A 22506-nucleotide genomic window follows, 5' to 3' on the forward strand; every position below is an offset into this window, starting at 1 on the left:
CCCCCCACCAAAAAAAAAAAAACTCAACTCAACTCAACTCAACTCAAAATTGTGGTTAAAAAGAACAATGTAGTTATACCTTGAAAACCTTTGGAATAGTATAATGAACTTCTAAAAAAATGCATATCAAACATAGCATAAATTATTAGCAAACTACGACAATCAAAATATGGGAAAAAAAAAGGGTTATTGCCTAGATCACTCCTATGCTGCACTTTTTACTCTATCTCAACCATATGAATACGATGAATAAGACTATTATATATTTAGCAAGCCAATGTTTTCCAGAACATTTAGGCTATGTTTGGTATGTATTTTTGAAATTGATTTTGGCTAGTATAGAATGTATTTTGAACCTCTCTGTCTCTCTCTCTCTCTGTCTCTCTCTCTCTCTCTTACTTCATAATGTAATTTAGCTCCAAAATCTATTATGAGAATGCATACCAAACATAACCTTAATTCTCCACATGATAGAGTTTGTTACGGCTGTAATTGAACATGAAATTCTTTGGAAATAACTTGAAAAAATTAGCTAAGGGCATATTGCTTCCATGGCCATTTCCCCAGTGTGTGAAGAGGAAGAGGTATTGATTGGTCATATAATATTTCATTGCCACCGAGTGAATTCAACTTTGTTTGGATATTGTCTTACACTTGAAATAGATGTAAGCTATGACCATGTTGAAGGTATCTTGTTTCAGCTGGTAAAATCCATGGCATGACTGTCATTGTTACTTAGGACTGAATGCCGCATTCACATTGCTACCTCTTAAAAAGGAAAAAAAATTCTAAAGCTCTAGAATTGATTGAATTTTATGTTCAGCATATCTAATGATCTAGAAAATAACATGAGTTTTTATTATGAATAGGCCGAGCTTGTGTTTGAGATATTCACAAAATATGAATTAGGTTGTGAATTAAGTAAGTATTAAAGATGTAGATATTGAAACTTATATATGATGTAGAAACAAAACAAATAAAAAGAAAAAAACCCAAGGGGTAGCTCAGTTGGTGAGCAACGAACTTGGTACGAACTGTAAACTCGGACGTCCTAAGTTCGACTCCCACTGAGCACACTTTGGGTCACTCACACTGGGGTGTTTAGTGCAGGACTAGTCAGGCTGAAGGCCTGGATATCCGTCGTTAGCAAAAACAACCAGAACACAAAGATAGATGTGGAAGCCTCTCTAATTTACAAACAAATCCCATTAACTATAATAACCCTAATCACAATCAATTTAAAAAGAAAAACAAAGAGATAGCTCCAAAGTTATAGTGGTAGTTAGCCACCACATTACCATCCCTATACTCCTATAGCATTGGATGATCTATAAAAATTAGATGTCAAGTGATACTTGTGAGTAATCGGGTTGGTAATGGGTATCCATCTACGCAGGAATAATACAACTTTTTTTTTTTCTTCTATTCCTTAACAACATAACATAGGTCACTAGGATGGCGTCCCAAGAGGTCAGGCAAGGGCCTTACCAAGAGGGCTGCTAGGGTCGGAGGAGTACAGGGATTGGGAGTAGAAATGCAGTGGGGAGGACATGAACTGGAGACCTAAGCTCAAAACTTATTTCCACGAGACAGGTACAAACTACTAGACTAAGCTCACATCCACATTAAATAAATTCTTTTTCTTTTTTAGTAAACCACATTAAATAATTTTATTTTTTGAGTGCGTAACAAAAAGGATGCTCCATGGTTGTAATCGTAGCCCCAAGTTGAAGCTCTCATATGATAACAAACACTTCCGTAGAACCGAACCCATAACCAGCTGATTCAAACGAAGATGGACTAATATAAGGGTGTCAATTGTGGGCCAGCACAGATTAATCGAATAATTGAACTGAATTTTAGTATACTTCGGAGCTATATGATTGAACCGAAATTTTAATTGGTTAGGACCGACTAAAATCTGATTAAGGAATTCATCCAAAAAAAAATCTGATTAAAGACCGTTTAACCAAGACAATTTACCAACTAATAATTGATTCGAATCCTATTAAATGGGACCAATTTTGTAATCGGTCGGTGTGATATGAGCTTCATGGGACCAAGACTGATTAGACCTGAAACGAAACCGCCTGGATCAGCCAACTTACACCCCAAAATTTAATTACTCATAAACCATAGGTCACAAGCTCATAATCACCCACTTGAACTTCCCATTCACTAATCCCAAACTCTAGTGAACACATCCTCTGCAGTGAGTGCGGTGGAGCGATAAGCATTGGATGGGCGATATGACCTTGGTGCGTGCCTGGATGCTCTTGGCCATCCGATGCTCACCACACTGCGGCACTCACTGTAGAGAATAATCACTCCAAACTCTAAGATACAGCTCCAGTTTGATATTTGATGAGGCTTCACTTGCATTAGTTGTTTGCCGTATAAGGTAGATGGGTTTTTTAAGTACCGGACCCCCATATTGTAAGGGTATGGACCAGGGACAAGGGCAAGTCCTTAAATAACCTCGCCAGGAGGTAATGATAGGTCATTAAATTATAGGGAAATGAAAGCTCCCTTGTTGCGCTGCCCCTATGCCCAGGTATAGAGGGCAGCAAAAAATGATGCCCCCAAGCCTATTTATGCCCATGTTACCCTATTCATTGGGGGCCATGAGATGAGGACCATTCTTTCCCTTTAAATTAGGACAAAGTTTCCTGTTCGGAAGACGCTTGTCCTTTAAATTATGGGAAAAAGAACCTATCAGTCTCGTGTTGCCTACTCCCAGACATAGATGGGAGTAAAAAGACCACATTGCCCCCATCCCATGAGATAAAAATACTCCCGCATATACTTACATTGACCCCCACACTAATGTTGCCTACCCCATACTAGCAGGGGTTCTTTCTCAAATTATTTTAACTTTTAACAGTATGCTTTTCAGAGCTCTCTCCCTCTGTCTTTCTTATGACCTCAAACCTATAGTTGGGGACCATTCTAATCTTGCACATGAAAATGAGGACCTAGTTTCTGAATGATTTATACATTGTTTGGGAAGAAAGGAAGGTAGGGGCAAGGGAAGAGCAATATCGACTTGTGTACCAAACTAACACTGCAAACTAAGACTCAAATGTGGTATATGGATACGTATGATATAACTAAAGTGAAAGTTATAGATGCTTTTAAAAAACTGTCACCAATCATGGAAGTTGCATTGGCTATAAAAACTAAAACCTATTCATGATCTTGAAAATATTATAAAAAAAAAAAAGAAGAAACAATCACACACAGCTGAGGTTCCCTCCTTGAATTTATCATGTTCATTCGAAGATCGACACCCCCCTTCCTCTGAGGTTCCCTCCTTGAATTTCTTCGGTAATCCTTCAATCAACTCCTTCGCTTCCTTCAACGCCAGATTCGTAAGTGTTCTCACGACCTTAATCGTTGCAATCCTCGCGTTACTCGGCACTTCCTCGATAAGAACATCGAACTCCGTTTGCTCCTCAACGACGGCTGGTCCCGCATCGGCAACGAGACTCGTATGGCCGCTAATAAGAGTTTCAAGAAACAAAGTTTATCAAACACCCAAAATTCTGTTTCTGTTCCCAGAAACGGAAATTTATGTTTCTGCCGTTTCTTGAAACAGAAACAGCAGAAGCGTTATCAAACGGGCCCTAAGGATTTACATAAACAAGATGTCTACGTCCACGAGAGAAATGAGAGCACCTTCACTAGTAAAGTTTGGTGTCATTCTTCGCGTACCTTTCTAGATTTATCAGTCAAAAAATCTTTTTTTTTTTTCATCATTCCCCTATGTTTACTTTATGGGAGAGGGTTATGTAAAGATGGCTAGGCTTCTGCATCACGTATGGATCAATGAAAATGCATTCAAAAGCATCAACAACAATAGAATTTTCACCTTTTATGTGTGGCAGATGGTCATTTCACCCTCTTATGTATATTGACGCAGTGTAGTGGTCATACTGCCTTTTACGGTTCTATTCCCTTACTCTATATATATTCAAATTCCAATAACCAAAAAAAGGGTTTCTTTTCTAATTCACTTGGAAAGAAAATTTTCACCTTTTCTTTTTCTGCTTCTAATTTTAAATTCCTAAATTACCCCTACTCCCCTCTGATCCCTCCCTTTGCATCCATCTGGTGGCAGCTCACCCCTACAGTTAGGGGTGTCAATACTTAAATAGAACCGGTAAAATCGCCCTAGACCTAGCCGATTGAACCTGACAAAACCAAACCGAATGCTTATTTGGCCAGTTTCAATTTGAGATATTGTAAGCCCCAACAAACTAAACCACAACCAAAAACCGAATATACCCAAAACCAAATCAGATTCGACTCAAAACCGGGGCCAAAACCAAAATCAAACCAGTAAGAAACCAAGAATAGTCCAAAATTCATTAAAAATTCAAGTTTTATATAAGTTTGTATGGAAAATCAAATACAAACCGGACAAAAAACCAAAACCAACCTGATACAAAAATATCGATATCAAATCGAAACCCAAATTTCCTTATTGATTTGATTTCGTTTTAAAATTCCCACACCAAAACCGATTCAATCCATATTGAAATCGGGCCTAACTGACCTATCAACACCCCTGCCTGCAATCTCTCTACTTCTTTCCCTACCCTGGCCCCTCTCACCCTATCTTTTCCTGTCCCCACCCCTCTCTACAACCCCGCTCCAACCCCCCTTTCCACAACCCACTGCCTCTCTCCTTGTTTTCTTATCGACCATTCTTCTTTCCTCAACGGTTTGCTTTCTCTTCTTTCCTTCTCCAAAAGAAATGTTGGATCCTTATACTCATTGCCATGGTTTAAGATGTGGGAATCGATCTTGAGATTGAATAGGATTGATACCAATTTGTCCCTTATCCGTATCAACTTGGATCAGACAGAAATATCCCTGATTGTCATTAAAAAAATCAAATTTTTACCTTATTACCCTTCACCCATATCGATCCAACAATATAGTATCAGCAAAAAATCTGGATTTGGCAGGACCAATACAGACTAATTAGGCTGATGTGATCCTATTCCTCAAACCATGATGTTTATCATAACAACATCTAAAACCTTATCCCAACTTAATAGAATCGACTACATAAAAATTCCAAGCAAGAAAGAGTGTAAGGATTCATACCAATGGATTAACAAGTGCTGACTATAGGCCATGATGCCTACTCTTAAGCATAAACTAAACATCTGGCCTCGGTGGCACTTCTGTAATAACCTGCGACTCGACAAATTTCCCTCCCAAATTCAAATAAAAAGAAAATTTTAGAGAGAGAGAGAGAGAGAGAGAGAGAGAGAGAGAGAGAGAGATGACAGTGGCAGGAGAAAGAGCTTCACAAATGGAAGACAGAGAAGAGAAGCTTCTGATGCAGAAGATCGCGAGGGTTCTGGACGAATGCCGATCTTCCTATGCGATCCACACGAGAAAGTTGAAAGAGCTCTTGGCGCTTCGTTCATCTTCTCCTCAAAGTTTCTTTTCAGCGTTTTCCAAAACCCTAACTCCTCTCTTCGATTTCCAAAGAAGAATAGCCTCTGCGGAACGAATTGTTCGTTTTGTCGCTGTATTCTCCGCTTACCGTGACGAGAATTACGCTTCCGAGTGTGATGCCTTCCTGGAAGAGTTCTTACGGTTCCTTCTGATCGCCGCTGTTGCCTCCAACAAGACTGCTAGGTTCCGGTCGTGCCAGATAATCTCAGAAGTAATTTTTCTTATTTCCTATGTTTTTCAGTGTATAAGCGTCCATTTGCAATCTATTTACGACTATGGAGGGTGGAATTTTGGAATTTCGTTTTACCTGTTAAGAACTGCCATTTTAGGTCGTGGATTGTTTGTTCTGAAAGTGGCTACGATTAATTTGAGGAAGTTTTTTAGAATTGTAAATTTAGCTCTTTGCTCAAATCATGACTTAATTTTCGATTTAAGTGTACTATTTGCGAGAGTAGAAAATTTCATAATTTGTCACTTCATCTTAATTGTTATTTCCTACTTGGTTTCTGGGTTGGAGTGTGTGAAGCTCTTGAATTTTTTGTGAACTTTGCAGATCATAATGCGGTTGCCAGAAGATGCAGAAGTGAGCAATGAACTCTGGGATGAGGTCATCGATTGCATGAAGTTAAGGGTAGGGGATAAGATCCCAGCAGTCCGGACATTTGCAGTTAGAGCGCTTGCACGATTTGCTAATGATTTGGAGAACAGTGATATTGTCGATCTGTTCCTTCAGACTTTACCTCTCGAACAGAACACTGTAAGTGCTCCACACAGTTGATCTGAAATTAAATTTTAGGATTGACTCATGTCGCTGGACAGCTATTGGAGTCCTAGGACTATCTTTCACATAGATTTTTATATTAAAACAAAGTTATATATGGACAAGGCAGGAACAAGAACATCTGAAGTAAACTACGTATCTCACTTTTCGTCATTTCGGATGTAAATGCTATTCATTTTGATGTCTCTGTTAGTCAATGGAATCATAGGACTTTATGATTTGTCAGGGAAACACATGATAGTTAGATTTCTCTGTATAACAAGATTTTTTTACTATGTATTGGATATCTTTGGGACATTTCACATTTAGAGGTATACAGGAATCATGAGTGTTCCTCTCATGGAGCTTATTTGTCACTCATGTAGTTCATCAAAACAAGCATTTAAGTGCAATAAGGATGATAAGTGCTATTTTTAACCTAAGGGTTTGGAGCCTGGAGTCTTTTTGGTGGTCTCTGCCTAGAAGCAAAGAGTCATAATAACTTTTAAGTGCTAGATTCCTTAAGAGTTAAGATACTCTGATTTCCAAATGATCAAAAGGGAAAGAAGATAAGGAAAAAGTAAGAAAAAATGATAATATTTTTCTTTGTTTCCACTTGCCCGCAATTTGTAAGAGTCGTATCGCATAGAGCTCTACTGTATGTCCTATATTGCTATAGGTTTTCATCATCTAGCCCCAAATGGGATCCAAAAGAGTGGCAGGGGTAGAACAAATGTGCTCAACACAGATGAAGAGAACGAAATGTTCCAGAAGTTCCATGGAGATGGGGAACTATATAAGTAGATGATGAACTGATCCATTATGATTTCCCCTACTGATTGGCTGATCACCATGAAGATCTTGTCCTTCATGGCCCTTTATGAAAAAAAAAACAGTTTAGACAATGCTCCTAATCACTTAGGCTGTAAAACAAGGACAGCCTAGAATTTTATCATCAAGAAGAAAGGCAGCATGTGAGTTTGTGCTTTGTTGCTACCTTTTCAGCTGTGGAATCTTCCCATTTTACCTCAATGGGGTAGCTTCCTTTTTTCCAAAGAAGGTTGGTTAAAGATAAATTTTTCTGCTTGTCAAAAATCATGTCCGAAACTTGTAGTCTGTATCATGACAAGTGTCCTTTGAGATCAGTCTGCTGTCACCCTTTCTAAGATTCAATTTTATATCTTCAAGAAATTGATTTACGATCTTCATAATAATTTTGAAAACCTGCCTTTTTATATGGTTTTTTCCTTCATTGCTATCCCAATCATTCCTGCAGCGGTAATTTTTATTCAACCTATTGTTTCTGTCACCAAACTCCATATTTATTCTCAAAAAGGCAGTCCTGTTCAGTGGGATGAAGATCTTAACCTTGATAATGTGTCTACTCAGGCTTGCCAATTGCTTCAAGAGCCATCAAATTGTATCATGGTTCTAAAAAGATCCTCTGCTTCTTGCCAGGGAAATCTGTTTGGAGGAGTTAAAATGGAGAAGAGGGAGACGGATTTTATTGGAGTTAGTTTTTGTCCATTGGAAAGTACCCTCTTTCCATGAGGCAATTGTGTTTTTTTTTTTCAAAAGACTCTCCAGTCTCCACTGTGCAAGGTTTTTAAATCTAGGACTGGACAAGGGATTGGCCTCCACCAATTCCGATTGGATAATTGAGAAAACTGAAACCCTAGAAAATGGAACTGGGGAGAAGAAGCAAAGATTGTCAAAACTCTTTATTTTTTTGGAGTTTCTGATTTGAAAGTCTTGTAGATCTTATTGAAGAGGCGAGTTTCATTGATTTTCTGCTATTTACTGACTAAAAGAAAGAAGAAGTGGTAAATGAAGACCAAAGAGCATTAATGGTCCAAAATAGGTTGTGGGAATGTGCATTAATTGGAATTTGGATTAGTCAACTCCAATTTTATTCTTGAAACGTTGCCATTATGGGTTCCCATATAGCTTTCCAATTGTATTTCTCGTAAGAAGGAAATCAAATAAGTGTTTCGTAGTAAGAGTGTTCCATAATTCTTCAGTTTTGTTATAAAAACGGCCCATGTTAAAGTTGATTTAATTGATTTTTACCTAATTAGATATTGAAACTCCTTGTCAAATAAATAGAAGAACACTCTTGCTTGGAGACTAACTGTAAAAGTATGTGCAGGAGGTTCGTAAGACAATTGTTTTATCTTTGCCTCCTTTCAATGCAACATCAACAGCAATCATTGGATGCACACTTGATGTGAGTGAGTCGGTGCGGCGAACAGCTTACTTTGTTTTGGGGAATAAATTTCCCCTTCAAAGCCTTAGGTAATTTTTACTTTTCTAATTCTATTACCAGTTTCTATGATTTGCTTTGTGCTTGTGTTTCCTCTTTTCAGTATTTTCTCAAAAGACGTTGCTTCTGAATCTCTATTATATCCAGTTGTCAATGTTCCATGGTATCGTCAATGGAAGTTATGTAACCTTCTCCTCTTCTCTCTGATTCCAATGAGAGATTAGTATTTTTCTTGGGCTTGGCTAAAATAAAGTATAAGGATAGAAAAACAGGGGGGGGGGGGGGGGAGGTATTGGTATGCTGGCACTATTTTAATTGTTCCATATACTTGAGCTTGCAATCATATGATTTATTCACTTAACCGGCTTTTTCTCACGTTTGATCTTTCAGCATCAAGCTTAGAACCATCATCCTTCAGAGGGGGCTTGCTGACAGATCTGAGTCTGTCAAAAAGGCGTGTCTGAAGATGTTGAAAGATGAGTGGCTTGTTAAGTGTTGCAATGGAGATCCTATAGTCCTCCTTAAGTTTCTTGATGTGGAAACTTATGAGTCAGTGGGAGAGGCTGTAATGAGTATCCTTTTAAACGCTGGAATGGTCAATGTGCAGGATGGACAAAGAATGCGGCAATTCTTTGTAACAACCTCTGACACAAATGGAGGTTGGTGTAAATTTTTTTGCTTTCTTCTTATTTCAAGATATTGTGATAGGTGGAACCTTCTGTGCCTGACATTCCTTCTGATATGATGGTGTACCTTATAAAAGTGAACCTAATGAACATATATATGCATACATAAAGAAGTCTAATCCGACATTTGCTTGGAAGATTGAGTTAAACATGGATTCAGGGATTTGTCCAAAATGTATTTTCTGTTGAGCAATGTTATAGATAATCTAAATTGAATTATTTATACATACATAAAGAAGGTACAAATAAGATAAATGATTTATATTTGTCACCTGAAATCAGAAGATGGGATTCCAAGGTCGGTGTTCCAAAATATAATTTAGACTAGATTGGTATTTCTTGTTGATGCTATTCTTTTTTTGATTTCATGCAATTTCTTTTGTATATTCATGTCAGGACAATGCATGCCAAGCAATCAGCTAATGGATGCAGAGGTTGCTCTTTATTGGAGAATTTTATGCAGGCATCTGCAGAATGAAGCACAAGTAAGCAACCTAACTCTTTTTTCTAAAGATCTCAGATAATCAGTCGATTCTCCTCCACTAACAGATGAAATTATTTTGAGGGGAGCTTATTTGCATAGATCATATTGTGAGTAGCCCTGTAAATCTTGTCTTTCAAGTGCAAATGAAAATTGATTTGATGCTGTTCCTCTACACCCTGACTGCTATTGTAGTCTTAAAACTGTAGGTTCCTTTTTTTCTTAGTTTTTGCCTTGGTGTCATAATTTTGTTTTCTGTTTGTCTCCTCTTTCTGCTCTACATGTTCCAACTAGTTTCTATTATTTATAACATTGCAAGATTCATCTCCAAGTGTAAATTCACATTCTTATCAGATTCATCATGGATCTCGAAACTTTATAACTTCTAACGTCTGTGACTGAACTGCGATCTTCTGTAGCCCCTTAATGCCGATATATCACTCTTTCCTGACTGACAATGCATGCCAAGTAATCTATGCTAAAATTTACTTGGTCCTTAAGCTTTCCGTGTTTAATCATCTGAGTGTGACTGATCATCATATAGGAGAAAGGTACTGATGCTGCAGCTACAATGGGCACTGAGGCAGTAGTCTATGCAGCAGAAGCTTCAGATAGCAATGACCTTCTTGAACAAATCCTTCCTGCAACAGTTTCTGATTATATTCAGTTGGTCAAAGCGCATCTAGCTGCAGGTGAAACAAAATTCTTAGTAGTTACAATGAACAGAACCTTTGGATTTGGCTGAATTGGCTAATGCATGTGATGGCATTACAGGACCAAATTATCGGTTTGTATCTAGGCAGTTGCTATTGCTTGGAGTGGTCCTGGACTTTTCTGATGCCATGAACAGGAAGGTTTGTGCTGCCTTCATTATGGAATTACTGCACAGGCCTCTTGAGCATGAAATTGATGATGATGGAAACAAGGTTGTCATCGGAGATGGCATCAATCTTGGTGGTGACAGGGAGTGGGCCACTGCGGTTTCAGAGTTAGCAAGGAAAGTGCATGCTTCGGTTGGGGAATTTGAAGAAGTCACTGTTGGGATTGTAGAGGAACTTGCTCGGCCATGTAGGGAGAGAACTGCAGACTACATGCAATGGATGCACTGCCTTGCTGTGACTGGCCTTCTCTTGGAAAATGTGAAGTCCTTCCATTTGTTGCAAAAGAAGGCTATTGAGCCTGTTGAACTACTACAGTCGCTACTGCTTCCTGGGGTAAAGATTTAAGCAGAAGGTTTTTGTGGCTTTCTATATTTTGTTAATTTTTTTATTTTAGTTTTGTTTGGTTTGATTTTTCACTTGTTCTTCTATATTTAAGCATCGGTTATGAGTCCACTTCATGTTCCAAGCCTCAATATTTCTGGAGGCTTCATATCGTATTTTCCATTGTTATGAAGTGCAGGCGAAGCATGTCAACTTTGACGTACAGAGGGTTGCTGTGAGATGTCTTGGTCTTTATGGTTTATTGGAGAGGAAACCAAGTGAAGAGCTAGTAAAGCAGTTGAGACATTCTTTTGTCAAGGGCCCCACTACAGTTAGTATCATGGCTAGTAAAGCACTGCTTGATGTTGGGATGTGGCATGGTCCTCAGGAAGTTGATAAAGCCATGTGCAAGGATCTGTTATCAGTATCCCAGGAGGATAAGAAAAGTTTTGCTCCTGTTAATTTTTGTGAACTAAATAGTGATTCAAGTATTGAGTTGCTTGATCTCCTATTTGCTGGACTTGACAGGAGTGATTGGGGTGAATACACAGAAACTGATGACCATGAATCAGTTCAAGCTATTCTTGGGGAAGGATTTGCAAAGATTCTTCTTCTCAGTGAGAACTATGCAAGCATATCTGTTTCTTTACATCCTTTAATTTTTGCCAAGTTAATCAGCTTGTATTTCAGTGAAGAAGAAAAAGAGTTGCGGAGGTGATTCACTTTTTGACTTAAATTGTATTAGCTTTAAATTGGATCTTCTTATGAACAGGTTATTTAATCTTACTTTTTTTCTTTGTTCCTGTTGCTAGTTTGAAGCAATGCTTATCTGTTTTCTTTGAGCACTACCCAGCTCTCTCATCCAATCACAAGGCAAGCAATATCTTTTTCCAGTATGTGAATCTCTTACATTTGTTTGATGAAGACAAACCTAATACTTGGCTTTGGAGTTCCATAAATGCTAATAGAAACAATCATTTTCTCCATGTGTAGAAATGCATCTCCAAGGCTTTTATACCAGTCATGAGTTCAATGTGGCCAGGCATTTATGGAAATGCAGGGGGTTCTCCCATTGTGGTGTCAAATTTGCGAAAACGTGCAACCAAAGCATCACGTTTCATGCTGCAGATGATGCAAACTCCTCTATACCCAAAAGAAAATGAAGTGGAGGATGAAAATGGAGGGAGGAAGTCGCCAGAAACTCTTGATGGTTCTGTACAACCATTGGTTGACTTTGATGGTGGGGAGGAAGGGCTTGCAATTCGCATTGCTGCGGAGGTAATTCTTCTAGATATAATTTTGGCTTTGAAATAGCTGTCCTGTGCCTCTGACTGTATTTGCTCTTGTAAAACAGGCATTGAGGTCTATAATTCCCACTTCTTTTGCCATTATCTAACTTTACATTTTACTGTACATATCATAGCATCTTTTTTTTTTTCCTGAGTGAGTTGCAGGTCTATTAGAATGTGGGGATTTTACTAATTGTTTAATTGGATGCTTTGTTGAGATTGTAAGCTTCCCTACGAAGAAGACAGCTGCTGGGAAATCGTATGTGTCAGCATTGTGTAGAATAGTTTTCTTGCTCAATTTCCGGTCATCAGAGCAGGGAGCAATTAAATGCATGAGAGGACTTCTGAACCGCCTGGCCGAATTTATCTCAACGGATAAGGACCTTTTGAAGGATTTAAAGAGGATGGGAGCACAACTTAAAGCTTTGGATGAACATCCAAATGAAGACTTGTCACAGGAGCAGGCTGATCTTTTTCTAGGTAAGACTTTTGACTGCTTGGATGTATAAAACTCATAAAAAGAGAAATTTTATAATAACTTCATTCCATTACAGTAAGACTTAGTGAGGACTGGCTTGTGAACCGGTAGTAATTGAAACCATCCATATTTCTAGTACCCTTTTGACTCGTGAAGGGATGTAATTTTTCTAACCTAAAAAAGAGGCTTTTATAATCATTACCCCACATGATTATATCTAACTCCAAATCATTCCATATTCAGTTATTAAATTTCACTTTACTTTGCATACAAATCCCTTTGGTTTAAAATTTAAAATAAAAAATTACTTCTAAAAAGTTTCATTACTAATTATGGTAAGAAGTTCAAATAGTTTATACAATCATGTTGAGTAATGAATACAAAAGTTTCACTTCCCTTTAAATTTCTCTTGCAACCATATGGAACCTGTTTGATTCCTGGTTTTGTGAAAACTGGATGGTCAAAGTGGGTCAAGTGAAAATGGAAGCCTTCCTGGTTTTGCAATTTCATCTGGTTTTAAAACAATGCTTTATGGATGGTTCTAACTATAAGTTGGTTGCAGTTGAGTGTAAGTCATGGATTATGACTCTTCATCATCGATGATAAAGACTTTTTTATTGTGTGTTCTCCTCCACTATCAAAATGATGATGATGTTGGTCTTTTATATTGATATCAGGAAGGTTAGAACTGGACTGCAATATTGGCTTGGATCTTGCACATTCTGTGCCATCAACACCGGCAGTGACACGCACAATCAGACCTCCCCGATCTAGGAGACGTGTGAGGCGTGAAGATGTTTCTTCTGATGAAGAAGAAACTTCACCCACTTCTGTTGTTCCACCAACTCCTAGTATGTTAAGCAATCGATCCCAGAGAGCAAGCAAGACTGCTGCACTCAGTAAGATGACGGCTGTAAGAACAGATAGGATCCAGGAGATTGAAGATGAAAATGATGATGAAGTATCAGATGTGACATCTGAGGAGGCTTCTGATGAATCTGATGAGTTTGCTGAATGAGTGGGTCTCTTTGAATGATGAATGTCGCTGCCTTTGTTGTTCATCTTTTCTCTAACTATCGGTGGTCATGGGGAAAATTGTATGGTTATATGGCTCGAATCTGTAGTCAGTCCTATTTCTGATAGGAGCAGTCTTATTTGTAACAACTAGTTTTGTTGGTTAATTAACTGGTCACCTTTCATTCATGAAATGGGTTCGAACCATTCGATTGGTATTATTTTCAAGATAAAGTTCAATTAACACTCCTTACCTTGTAGTCTTCACCCCAGATTAATCTTACACCCAAGATAAACTATGAACCAGAATAGAAGAGCTTGCCAAGGTATTTGTATCTATAAAACTGGTTTCGAAAATTAGTACATTATTTTGTTCTTTTTTTTTTTTGGGGGGGGGGGGGGGAGGATTATGCTGACTTTCAAATGAAACTATATTGTACCACTATATATGCATTTTCATGAGCAAGACCATATCTAGACGTACCAAATCCCTCACGGAACTGACGTGGACTAAACCCCTTATGACCATATCTAGACGTGCCAAATCCCTCACGAAAACTGATGTGGGACTAAACCCCCCATAAGGCCTCATCTAGGATCCTATTAATCGGCTTGACTCACAACCAAAGTCGATCAAAGGTAGAGGATGGGGATTGAATGAGCTTTGATGACATTACCATGGAGTCAGAAGTTAAGGTAACTAGGGGTAACTTGCAGGAGAATTTCTATGAAACTCAAATTCCAGTGACATCACTTTCTGGAGAGGGGGCTAGTGATAGGAATCAATCTACTCCAAGGCTGAGGATACAAAAGACCGGATGGTGTAACTCTCATCAATTTGGTCACCATGGCTAAAGAATCAGGGAGATGTCAAATGCATTTCGAGAGCAACACAATATTTTTGATGATATGGTTGTTAGGTCATTTGAATTATTTAGTGAAGATCTAGCTCGCGCTAATGTGTCTGAGATGGATTATTAGTCACAAAACCATTAAACTTAAATATCCCTCATCCCATTTTGATAGCTGGATCATTAGTTCATCTAGTCAACAGAACAGTAAATCATTTACAAAACCACTGACTAGCAGATCATCAGAATTTTGAGTCCAGATCCTCTACAGCGAGCTGTAGGGGGTGATAAGGGTCTCAGCCATCGAATGGATCCCGACACACCTCAACACATGCTGGTGTCCATACCATGGCTGAGACACTCACTGCCCTCTGGGGCCACTTACAGGATTTTTTGCCACAATTTTTCAGGACATCAAACCAGGTTTTACAATTTTTTTTTTTTGGTGGTGGGGTGGGGGGGGTGGAGATGGTGTGGGTTTGGGGACTGGTCTTGATTGCAAAGTCGGTCTTGGATTGTTGATTCAAGTGCCATGGTGCCCCTCAACCCCCTCCCCCCAAAAAAAAAAATAAAAAGACGAAAAGCACTAAACATCCCAATGTAAGCAGTCCCAAGAAAATAAGAATCGAGCTCAAAATCACACGTTCCTGAGGACAAAGTCCCTTACTAACTCCGCTACCCCCATGGGCTTAGCCATCCACTCTCTCAACTGGCCTCAGTTTTGTCCAATGCTGTAAACAGAATAATGTTCATTAAACGAAGTACATAGCGAACAAACAAAAGTCAGAGAGAGAGAGAGAGAGAGAGAGAGAGAGAGAGAGAGAGAGTTGTAGTTTTAGTAGATCTTCTCTATAAGGCCAACATGGGTCATGAGCATCCACCAACAGTATCAGACCCATCCTAGTGCATCAAGTGCATCTCTGCAGGCCAACCAATAAGGTGAATACTCTGTTCACTTAAATTTATAATGTTCCACTAATTTTCAAGATCTGATGGAAATAAATTGCATTTAAATTAGTTAATGATACAAAACAATGCAGAGTACATGATCTACATTGAAAAGGGCAAGGAATCAACTTATCTCACCTTTCCATGTAATCTGCCTGAAGGAGATCCAGAATTCCAGATAAGTAGAGATGAAAAGTAAAGCTCAATCAACCAAAAGAGATAACTAAACCAGAGAACAGAGAGCCCAAGGCTTAGATATCACAATTACAGTAATAGCCTTGTTATCTTCGATACCCTTTTCATTGTGAAACATAAAAGTAAAGGGTATTATGATAAAATGAGATTTAGGTGAATACTTGGTTCATGTTCTACCACTGAAGCTCTAGCTGAAGCCTCTGCTCTGAAAGTGTCTGAAGAAGAGGATGGTGAGCTTTGGTGCTTCTAAGATGTTAATGGCGACGAGGGCCAGAGATTTCGTTAGTATATCAACAACCTCTTTGACCCAATTTCGGCTTCGAACTTACGCTTCATCTCCTACTGCCACTGCATTTCATTCGGCTCGGATAGTTCCTCACCCACCAGATTTGATCAGTTGGGTCAAGAGGGAAGGGGGTTTAGTTCACAGTGGGTTGAAGATTGCAAATGAAGACTCGTATGGCCTCGGTGTGGTGGCTGCTGAAGATATTCCTAAAGGGGCTGACCTCATCGCTCTTCCCCATCATTTGCCGCTTCGCTTTCAGTCTATTGATTCAGGTATGGTTGATGGTGGAGGAGGAGGAGGTCTTGAGTCTGTTTTAGCCCAATTAGCTCGTCAAGTGCCTGGTATGGTTCTTTCGATTCTTTTCGTAAACCTGGTTTTTGTTTTCATCGTTTTCTTTCTGGGTAGCTTACATTTTTTGTGAGATTTATTTGCTGGGTATTTCAAAGTTCAAACAGCGGAAATGTGATTGATCTTTGAGTATCTATCATAAGGGACAATTTAGGAATATGCGAAGCTAATACAAAGATGACAATTTTAATGCTGTTTTTTCACATGTGGAGAGGGTATGCCCTTTGAAAGTCCATAGAACTTGCAGGACATCCTAAACTGAATTGAATATGGCTTAGACAGAATTGTGCAATATACATTATAAATTTCATGTAATTAAGAGGTCATTTATCAAATGTCTAAATTTTCTAGCTTATGAAAGATGTGGCCATTATCATGGGATATCATGGATTGCCTTCACAATATGGGCTAGCTGGACTTTGATGGTGATGGTGCCATAGTAGTTATAACCTTGTGAATGTTTCAATGCATATGTACACTAAATGTACTTTTTTATGCTTTAGTGCTGAAACCCAATCATAATACTTTCAAGTTTATTGGTTGATAAAAATCATCTGTAGGAACTCTTCAACAGCCATGCTTGCTTAATTTCATTACTCTTATGAGAGTGTATACCTTGATAATGATATTCATTATTTTTTTGATAGTTAAGTGAGAATTTCATACTATTAATAACAGTGGTCGTTCTTTTTTTTTTGGGGGCGGGGGGGTAAATTAATGTTGGTCATTCTTATTACTTATATTTTGAGAACCAGAGAGAATAATAGAGCTGTATTTCAACAAAACTTCATCCTTGATGGCTAATAAGATCTGAGGGCGTATTCTTTATTATGAAACAGACGAGAATTCCTCCCCTACCACAATTGATGAATAATAGAGCAGAAGGCCACCTTACCAACTTTACGAGTGACTCATATCCACCAAACTCATGCCTAACCCAAATGGCCTCTCCAATATCATTTTGCCTTTGTTTCCTATTTGGGGAACATAAGGACATCACCCATATTGCTGCAGTAAGCTGACACTCAATAAACAAGTGATCCTTACTCTCCAGATCTGCCCACCAGAACACACAAAATGGTCCAACGCCAATATGCCTCCAAATGAGATGATCCCAATTGTAGGCAAAGCATCCACTAAACATCTCTAGGCTGTGAAATATTGCTTGGAATATTGCCAGCAGACCAAACTGCATCAGCCCAATCTGCTTTATTAGCTTTGCCATGAACTATCTCCCCAGCTGATTTAGGGGTAAATAGTCCCAATAGAATTACCTTTCCATACCACCAAAAATCAGAATTTAATGATGTACTTTTCTCAAATTTGATAATGGCCTCCATAGCTCCAATAGATCAAAAGAAGTCGAAGGATCAGGATACTAATCCCCCATTTCTTAAGATATCCTTCAACAGTCTTTCTATTTGAACCTGCGTCATATTGAATTCTATCCCCAAATCTATTAAGCAAAACACCTTTTGGTGCCACCTATCCAACCATCTCATAGACTGCTCATTTCCTATGAGATTCTGCACCAAAGGTTCCACTCAGTATCCATTCTTTTTTGATAAGCTGAGAGTATAAATTAAAAGAAGATGCAAAAGTAGCTGCCAAGGCCCAGGAGCAAAATATAGCTTACGTCAGATCAAAGAGAGAATGATCAGAGGTGAGCAGTGAAGAAGAAAAATCACAAGCTAAACAAGAGGACATAGATCAGTAGCTTGACTTAAGGTCCGCTGAACAAAGCCTTGTTGCAACTACTTGGAGTAGTTGCAGTTGGCTAGATAGATCTTGGTCTCTAAATATTCATTCTATTAGGGTCCATGTCTTCCATTAAACTATAAATCCTCAGTTTTTTCTCCCTTTACAGACACCCTCCTCGGTTTTGGCCTTCCCCTTCTACATTTCGGGCCTTCAACGTGCACTCCCCTTGCGACCCTATTTCACTATTTATATACACGTATCAATTATTTTAGAGACTGTTGCCTATCAAAAGAGGCAGGGGAAAAGCATGATCTCACACCTGTAGTTAGTTGTATTTGTTGCACATTCCTAAATGATCCGAGTCCAATTCCCGTCAGTTTGTCACCAGTTGATATCCCTCTTAAGTTTTTTTCTTATGGATTTGTTTTCACCCTATCTATTATAGTTTTGCCACTTATATATTCATCATTGTTATCTGAGCTATGCATATTCTCTCGTCTCTAAATGTGTTATTTATTTATTTATTTTGGATGAATAATGTGTTATTTTCTTGATTTCCTTATTATGGTATATCTGATCTCTTAACTCTAAATAAGGACTCAAGGGATGGGATCTGCTAGTGGAGAATGGTGTAGGGAAACTTGATATGAAAGAACTTAAAATTTCAGAGTAAGAAAACTAACAGGAAAATCTGTAACTTAAAGTTGAAGCATTAGTCTGACCTGAAATTCGGGTCAAGTGCCCTGTCTGATAGATGCTGTCAGTCAACAGAGGATTTTAGGAATCTGAAATCAAATAGATGGTGCGATGAACTAGTCCTAGTACCACTAGGGAAAACTGGGAAGAATAGCTAGAACTTGAATTCTAACCAAAGAGTTTCCTAACAGAATAGAGCAAGTTAAAAGAATCTCATGAGTCAAATTTGAATAATTCTGATCAAGAACTTGGGAGATGTAGGAATTCTTAGCTAGCAGAAAATAAAGCCAGAAACAGGGGCGCCACAAGGTGTGTCAAAGATAGGGGGCTAATGGTGACCTGAAGTAATGATGAAAAAACTAGAAGACAAAAGAATGAAAAAAGGGGAAAGAAAAAAGAGGAATCCACCTGCAAGAGATCTGACCTGGAATCCACCAAGGAAACCTGAGAACTCCACTCAAGTCCACTTCAGATCCTCACACCACACAGTTGAAAAAGGAAAAAGGAAAAGAAAACTGAACTTCCTATTAACAAAGTGTGGGGCTGATGGTTTGTAGCCCTTGCAGGATATTTTTTAGCTTCAATATACAACCATTGCTTGTGGATTCGGTATCGGATCTCCAATTCCTTTTAAATCAGTTTGGAATCAACTGGATTCGATTCACAATTCAAAAATCAGCCGCTTCCTGGGTTCCGATCGATTCCCAGCCAATTCCGGCAGAATCAAAATCGACTGAGGCTGATCCGGTTGCTGTTTCCACTTCCTCGAACCTTGTGTATGACACAATCTCAATTAGGAATATCTGGGTCTACCCTGCCAGTTGTTGGAGGCATTCCTAATCACACTAGAACTTCAGATCATAAACTGATGGAAAAAAATCAATCTCAATCCCTGATGACTCTGGAACATCAATTAGGACTCAATAACAGAAAATAAAAACATAGAATCTAATCTGACCCCCATAAGCGTACCGCAAAAAATTACAAGATTACTACAAGAAAACAGAGTTTAACCCCTTCTCCCCTTCTTTCCTTCAATGGCATCACCATGGACTCTACTCCATTTGGTGATCAATTGTTCCTTCAAGAATAGAAGCATTTCTTGGATGATAGCACTGAAAATTTATTATTTTTTAACCAAGTGGATTCTGCTCTGTTGACTGATGCTATAGGTGTGAAAAAGGAGAATAAAAGTGGTTGGGATCTTTTCTTACACTATGAGGTGGCAAGAACAATATAGAGTTATTATGTTTGTTTAGAGTAAATTTGGGTAAACCGTACAGAGACATAATGAATTTTCTTCTTGTCTGGGCTTTAATTCCTTGGGGCTTTGAGGTTGGATTATGTGGGAGGGTGGTTTCATCTGCCACTGTATGGGGTCTGTGGAAGATAAGGAATAGAGCATTTTTTGATGTGAAGTAAAGGAATTTACTGAAATGTGTTTCAAATAGACCAATTCTGCTATAGTGGACATGTGTTATTAGGAAAGATAGAAACTATTTTCATCCTTGCTTGATGTAGTGGCACTCAAGCGGGTAGCCATTGCCTTTGAGAATGATGAATTTGCTATTAATTTAATACCTGCAGTCTTATATCCTGTGCTGCTAGATTTTTTTATTGATACAATTGCAAGAACTGCTACTTGTTAGCCCTTCTTGGTGTTACTAATGAAATAGGGAAGTGTTAAAGTGTGATACAATGAGTTTTTCACTGCAAGTGTACACATCAATTCACTAAATACAAATAGTCCTCGGTCTTCAACAATAGCATGTGCATTTCTATATCATAAGTGTAGGTTCATGACTCAATATCTTGCAAACTAGGATAGAGTGAGTTTTCAATTCAAGGAGTAAATTGTACCCTGTGGGTAGCATGTGGCAGAGGAACTGTGGGCAATGAAATTGGGTTTGAAGCTTCTCCAAGAAAGAGCAATGGTTGGTTCCTTCTGGTGGCCGTACATCAGCAATCTCCCTGAGACTTACAGTGTACCCATTTTCTTTCCTGGAGAGGATATAAAGAATTTACAGTATGCGCCTCTTCTTCATCAGGTATTATAATCAATCTCCTTACAACAGCCAACCAGTTGAACATTGTTTCAAGTTCGTAGGATTGTTTTTTTGTAAAATTGAACTCTGAAAAGGCCATGGTTTCTCCCACCAGGTGAATAAGAGGTGCCGGTTTCTTCTTGATTTTGAGAAAGAAGTCAAAGGTCTGCTCAAGAATGTTGGAACAAATGAGCACCCTTTCAGGGGCCAAGAGGTGGATGCAAGTTCTCTTGGTTGGGCCATGTCAGCTGTTTCTTCTCGGGCATTTCGTCTGCATGGGGAAAGGCTCTCAGATGGGACACACGCTAATGTGCCTATGATGCTTCCTCTCATTGATATGTGCAACCACAGTTTCTACCCAAATGCTCAAATTGTCCAGCAAGATGATGCAAAGAGCCTAAAGATGGTAGTTAAGGTGAGTATTGTTCTTATATATTTTAGTTACTCCAATAGAGGCTGACAAAAAGAAACCCCATTCTGATTTATTTATTTATTGATTTACTTTGTTTGCTCCACCAGGTTGTGGCAGAGACACAGATCAAACGAGATGATGCAATAACGCTAAACTATGGTTGTTTGAGCAATGATTTTTTCCTTCTAGACTATGGGTTTGTGATTCCATCAAATCCATATGACTGTATTGAGCTCAGGTATGATGGAGCTCTTTTGGATGCTGCAAGCATGGCTGCTGGGGTTGAATCCCCCAACTTCTCTTCACCTGCCCCATGGCAGCAACAGATTCTTTCCCAGCTGAATTTGGAAGGAGAAGTTGCTAACCTCAAGGTTTCCTTTCCTAAATATATATATATATATATATATATATATATATATATTTTATTATTATTATCATTTTTTTTTCAGTAAAGTTATGATGCAGTTGAATGGAATTATAGGATCTATGTTGCTGACCCATTTAGAGAGGATAAGGATTAGTTGAATTGGGTTTGAGAATTTTTCAGTAGTCAATGACATTTAGGTTCTAAAACATTTGAGTCTGATCCACTGTTCCTACTACTATTATTTCAGGTGACTTTAGGAGGCACTGAATTGGTGGAAGGCCGCTTGTTGGCAGCTTTAAGAGTCCTCCTTGCAAGTGATATGGAATCAATACAGAAATATGATTTGAATACCCTTAAGTTGGCATCAGCTGAAGCTCCACTTGGGGTATCAAACGAAGTAGCCGCTCTTCGCACTGTTATTGCATTGTGTGTGATTGCACTGGGGCACTTTCCCACGAAAATAATGGAGGATGAATCTCTATTGAAGGGAGGTGTTTCACGAACAAGAGAGTTGGCAATCCAGTTCAGGATCCAAAAGAAATCTATCATCGTAGATGCGATGAGAGATCTAACTCGGCAGGTGAAGATACTATTGTCGAAGGAAACAGCCACAACCCAATGTTGAGAACTCTAGATCCTAGCGAAAGGCGAGTCTTTTGATTAACCAGTTCATACAATAAAGTAATTGTTGAATGTTGAAATTTTGTCTGGAGAATTCTTCCATTTCTGATTATTCAATGATTTGAAAGTTTTATACTTTATGGTTATTCTCCCAAAAAAAAAAAAAAATCAAGAATGTCTCGAGACACTGAACTCGTGTTGTTGGGGAATAAAAAACTGAAGGCTAATTAATAAATAGTTGCAAGTAGGAGATGCTGTCACTCATTAAAAAACAGGAGCATTCCTACACAGAAACATGTTATATCCTCTTGTGCTGACGATCAGACTTTCTCATTAGATATCAAAATCATAATCTGAGTTACGATCAATCTAATGTTGGATTAAAAAA

General features: G+C 38.6%; 2 protein-coding genes and 1 long non-coding RNA gene across 3 annotated transcripts; 2 read left to right on the forward strand and 1 right to left on the reverse strand.

The window, feature by feature from the left end:
• Window positions 1-5267: 5267 nt before the first annotated feature.
• On the forward strand, window positions 5268-13876 carry LOC122086505 (condensin complex subunit 3). Its single transcript, XM_042655358.1, has 12 exons — window positions 5268-5686; window positions 6029-6232; window positions 8385-8530; window positions 8889-9157; window positions 9581-9669; window positions 10210-10357; window positions 10440-10879; window positions 11067-11581; window positions 11680-11740; window positions 11861-12145; window positions 12375-12636; window positions 13312-13876. The coding sequence occupies exons 1-12, from the start codon at window positions 5297-5299 to the stop codon at window positions 13650-13652; spliced, it is 3150 nt and encodes a 1049-aa protein (XP_042511292.1). The 5' UTR covers window positions 5268-5296; the 3' UTR covers window positions 13653-13876.
• A 1226-nt stretch (window positions 13877-15102) lies between these two features.
• On the reverse strand, window positions 15103-15703 carry LOC122079677. The gene is made up of 2 exons (XR_006140506.1): window positions 15586-15703; window positions 15103-15419 (listed from the first exon to the last, which is right to left on the reverse strand). It is a non-coding gene; the product is annotated as an uncharacterized LOC122079677 (long non-coding RNA).
• Window positions 15704-15869: 166 nt separating this feature from the next.
• On the forward strand, window positions 15870-22258 carry LOC122079666 (actin-histidine N-methyltransferase). The gene is made up of 5 exons (XM_042646328.1): window positions 15870-16269; window positions 20555-20721; window positions 20834-21133; window positions 21238-21501; window positions 21745-22258. Exons 1-5 carry the CDS (start codon window positions 15870-15872, stop codon window positions 22120-22122), a joined length of 1509 nt encoding a protein of 502 aa, XP_042502262.1. The 3' UTR covers window positions 22123-22258.
• The last annotated feature ends 248 nt before the right edge of the window (window positions 22259-22506 follow it).

This window comes from Macadamia integrifolia, chromosome 1 (assembly GCF_013358625.1).
Source record: "Macadamia integrifolia cultivar HAES 741 chromosome 1, SCU_Mint_v3, whole genome shotgun sequence".
NCBI lineage: Eukaryota > Viridiplantae > Streptophyta > Magnoliopsida > Proteales > Proteaceae > Macadamia > Macadamia integrifolia.

Excerpts from the sequence above, each read along its gene's own strand:
- LOC122086505 (XM_042655358.1), top strand. The coding sequence starts at position 5,297 with ATGACAGTGGCAGGAGAAAGAGCTTCACAAATGGAAGACAGAGAAGAG. Across the intron at positions 9,158-9,580 it reads AACCTCTGACACAAATGGAG|GACAATGCATGCCAAGCAAT; the intron begins GTTGGTGTAAAT and ends TATTCATGTCAG. Across the intron at positions 11,741-11,860 it reads CTCTCTCATCCAATCACAAG|AAATGCATCTCCAAGGCTTT; the intron begins GCAAGCAATATC and ends CTCCATGTGTAG.
- LOC122079666 (XM_042646328.1), top strand. The coding sequence starts at position 15,870 with ATGGTGAGCTTTGGTGCTTCTAAGATGTTAATGGCGACGAGGGCCAGA. Across the intron at positions 16,270-20,554 it reads ATTAGCTCGTCAAGTGCCTG|AGGAACTGTGGGCAATGAAA; the intron begins GTATGGTTCTTT and ends AGCATGTGGCAG. Across the intron at positions 21,502-21,744 it reads GAGAAGTTGCTAACCTCAAG|GTGACTTTAGGAGGCACTGA; the intron begins GTTTCCTTTCCT and ends CTATTATTTCAG.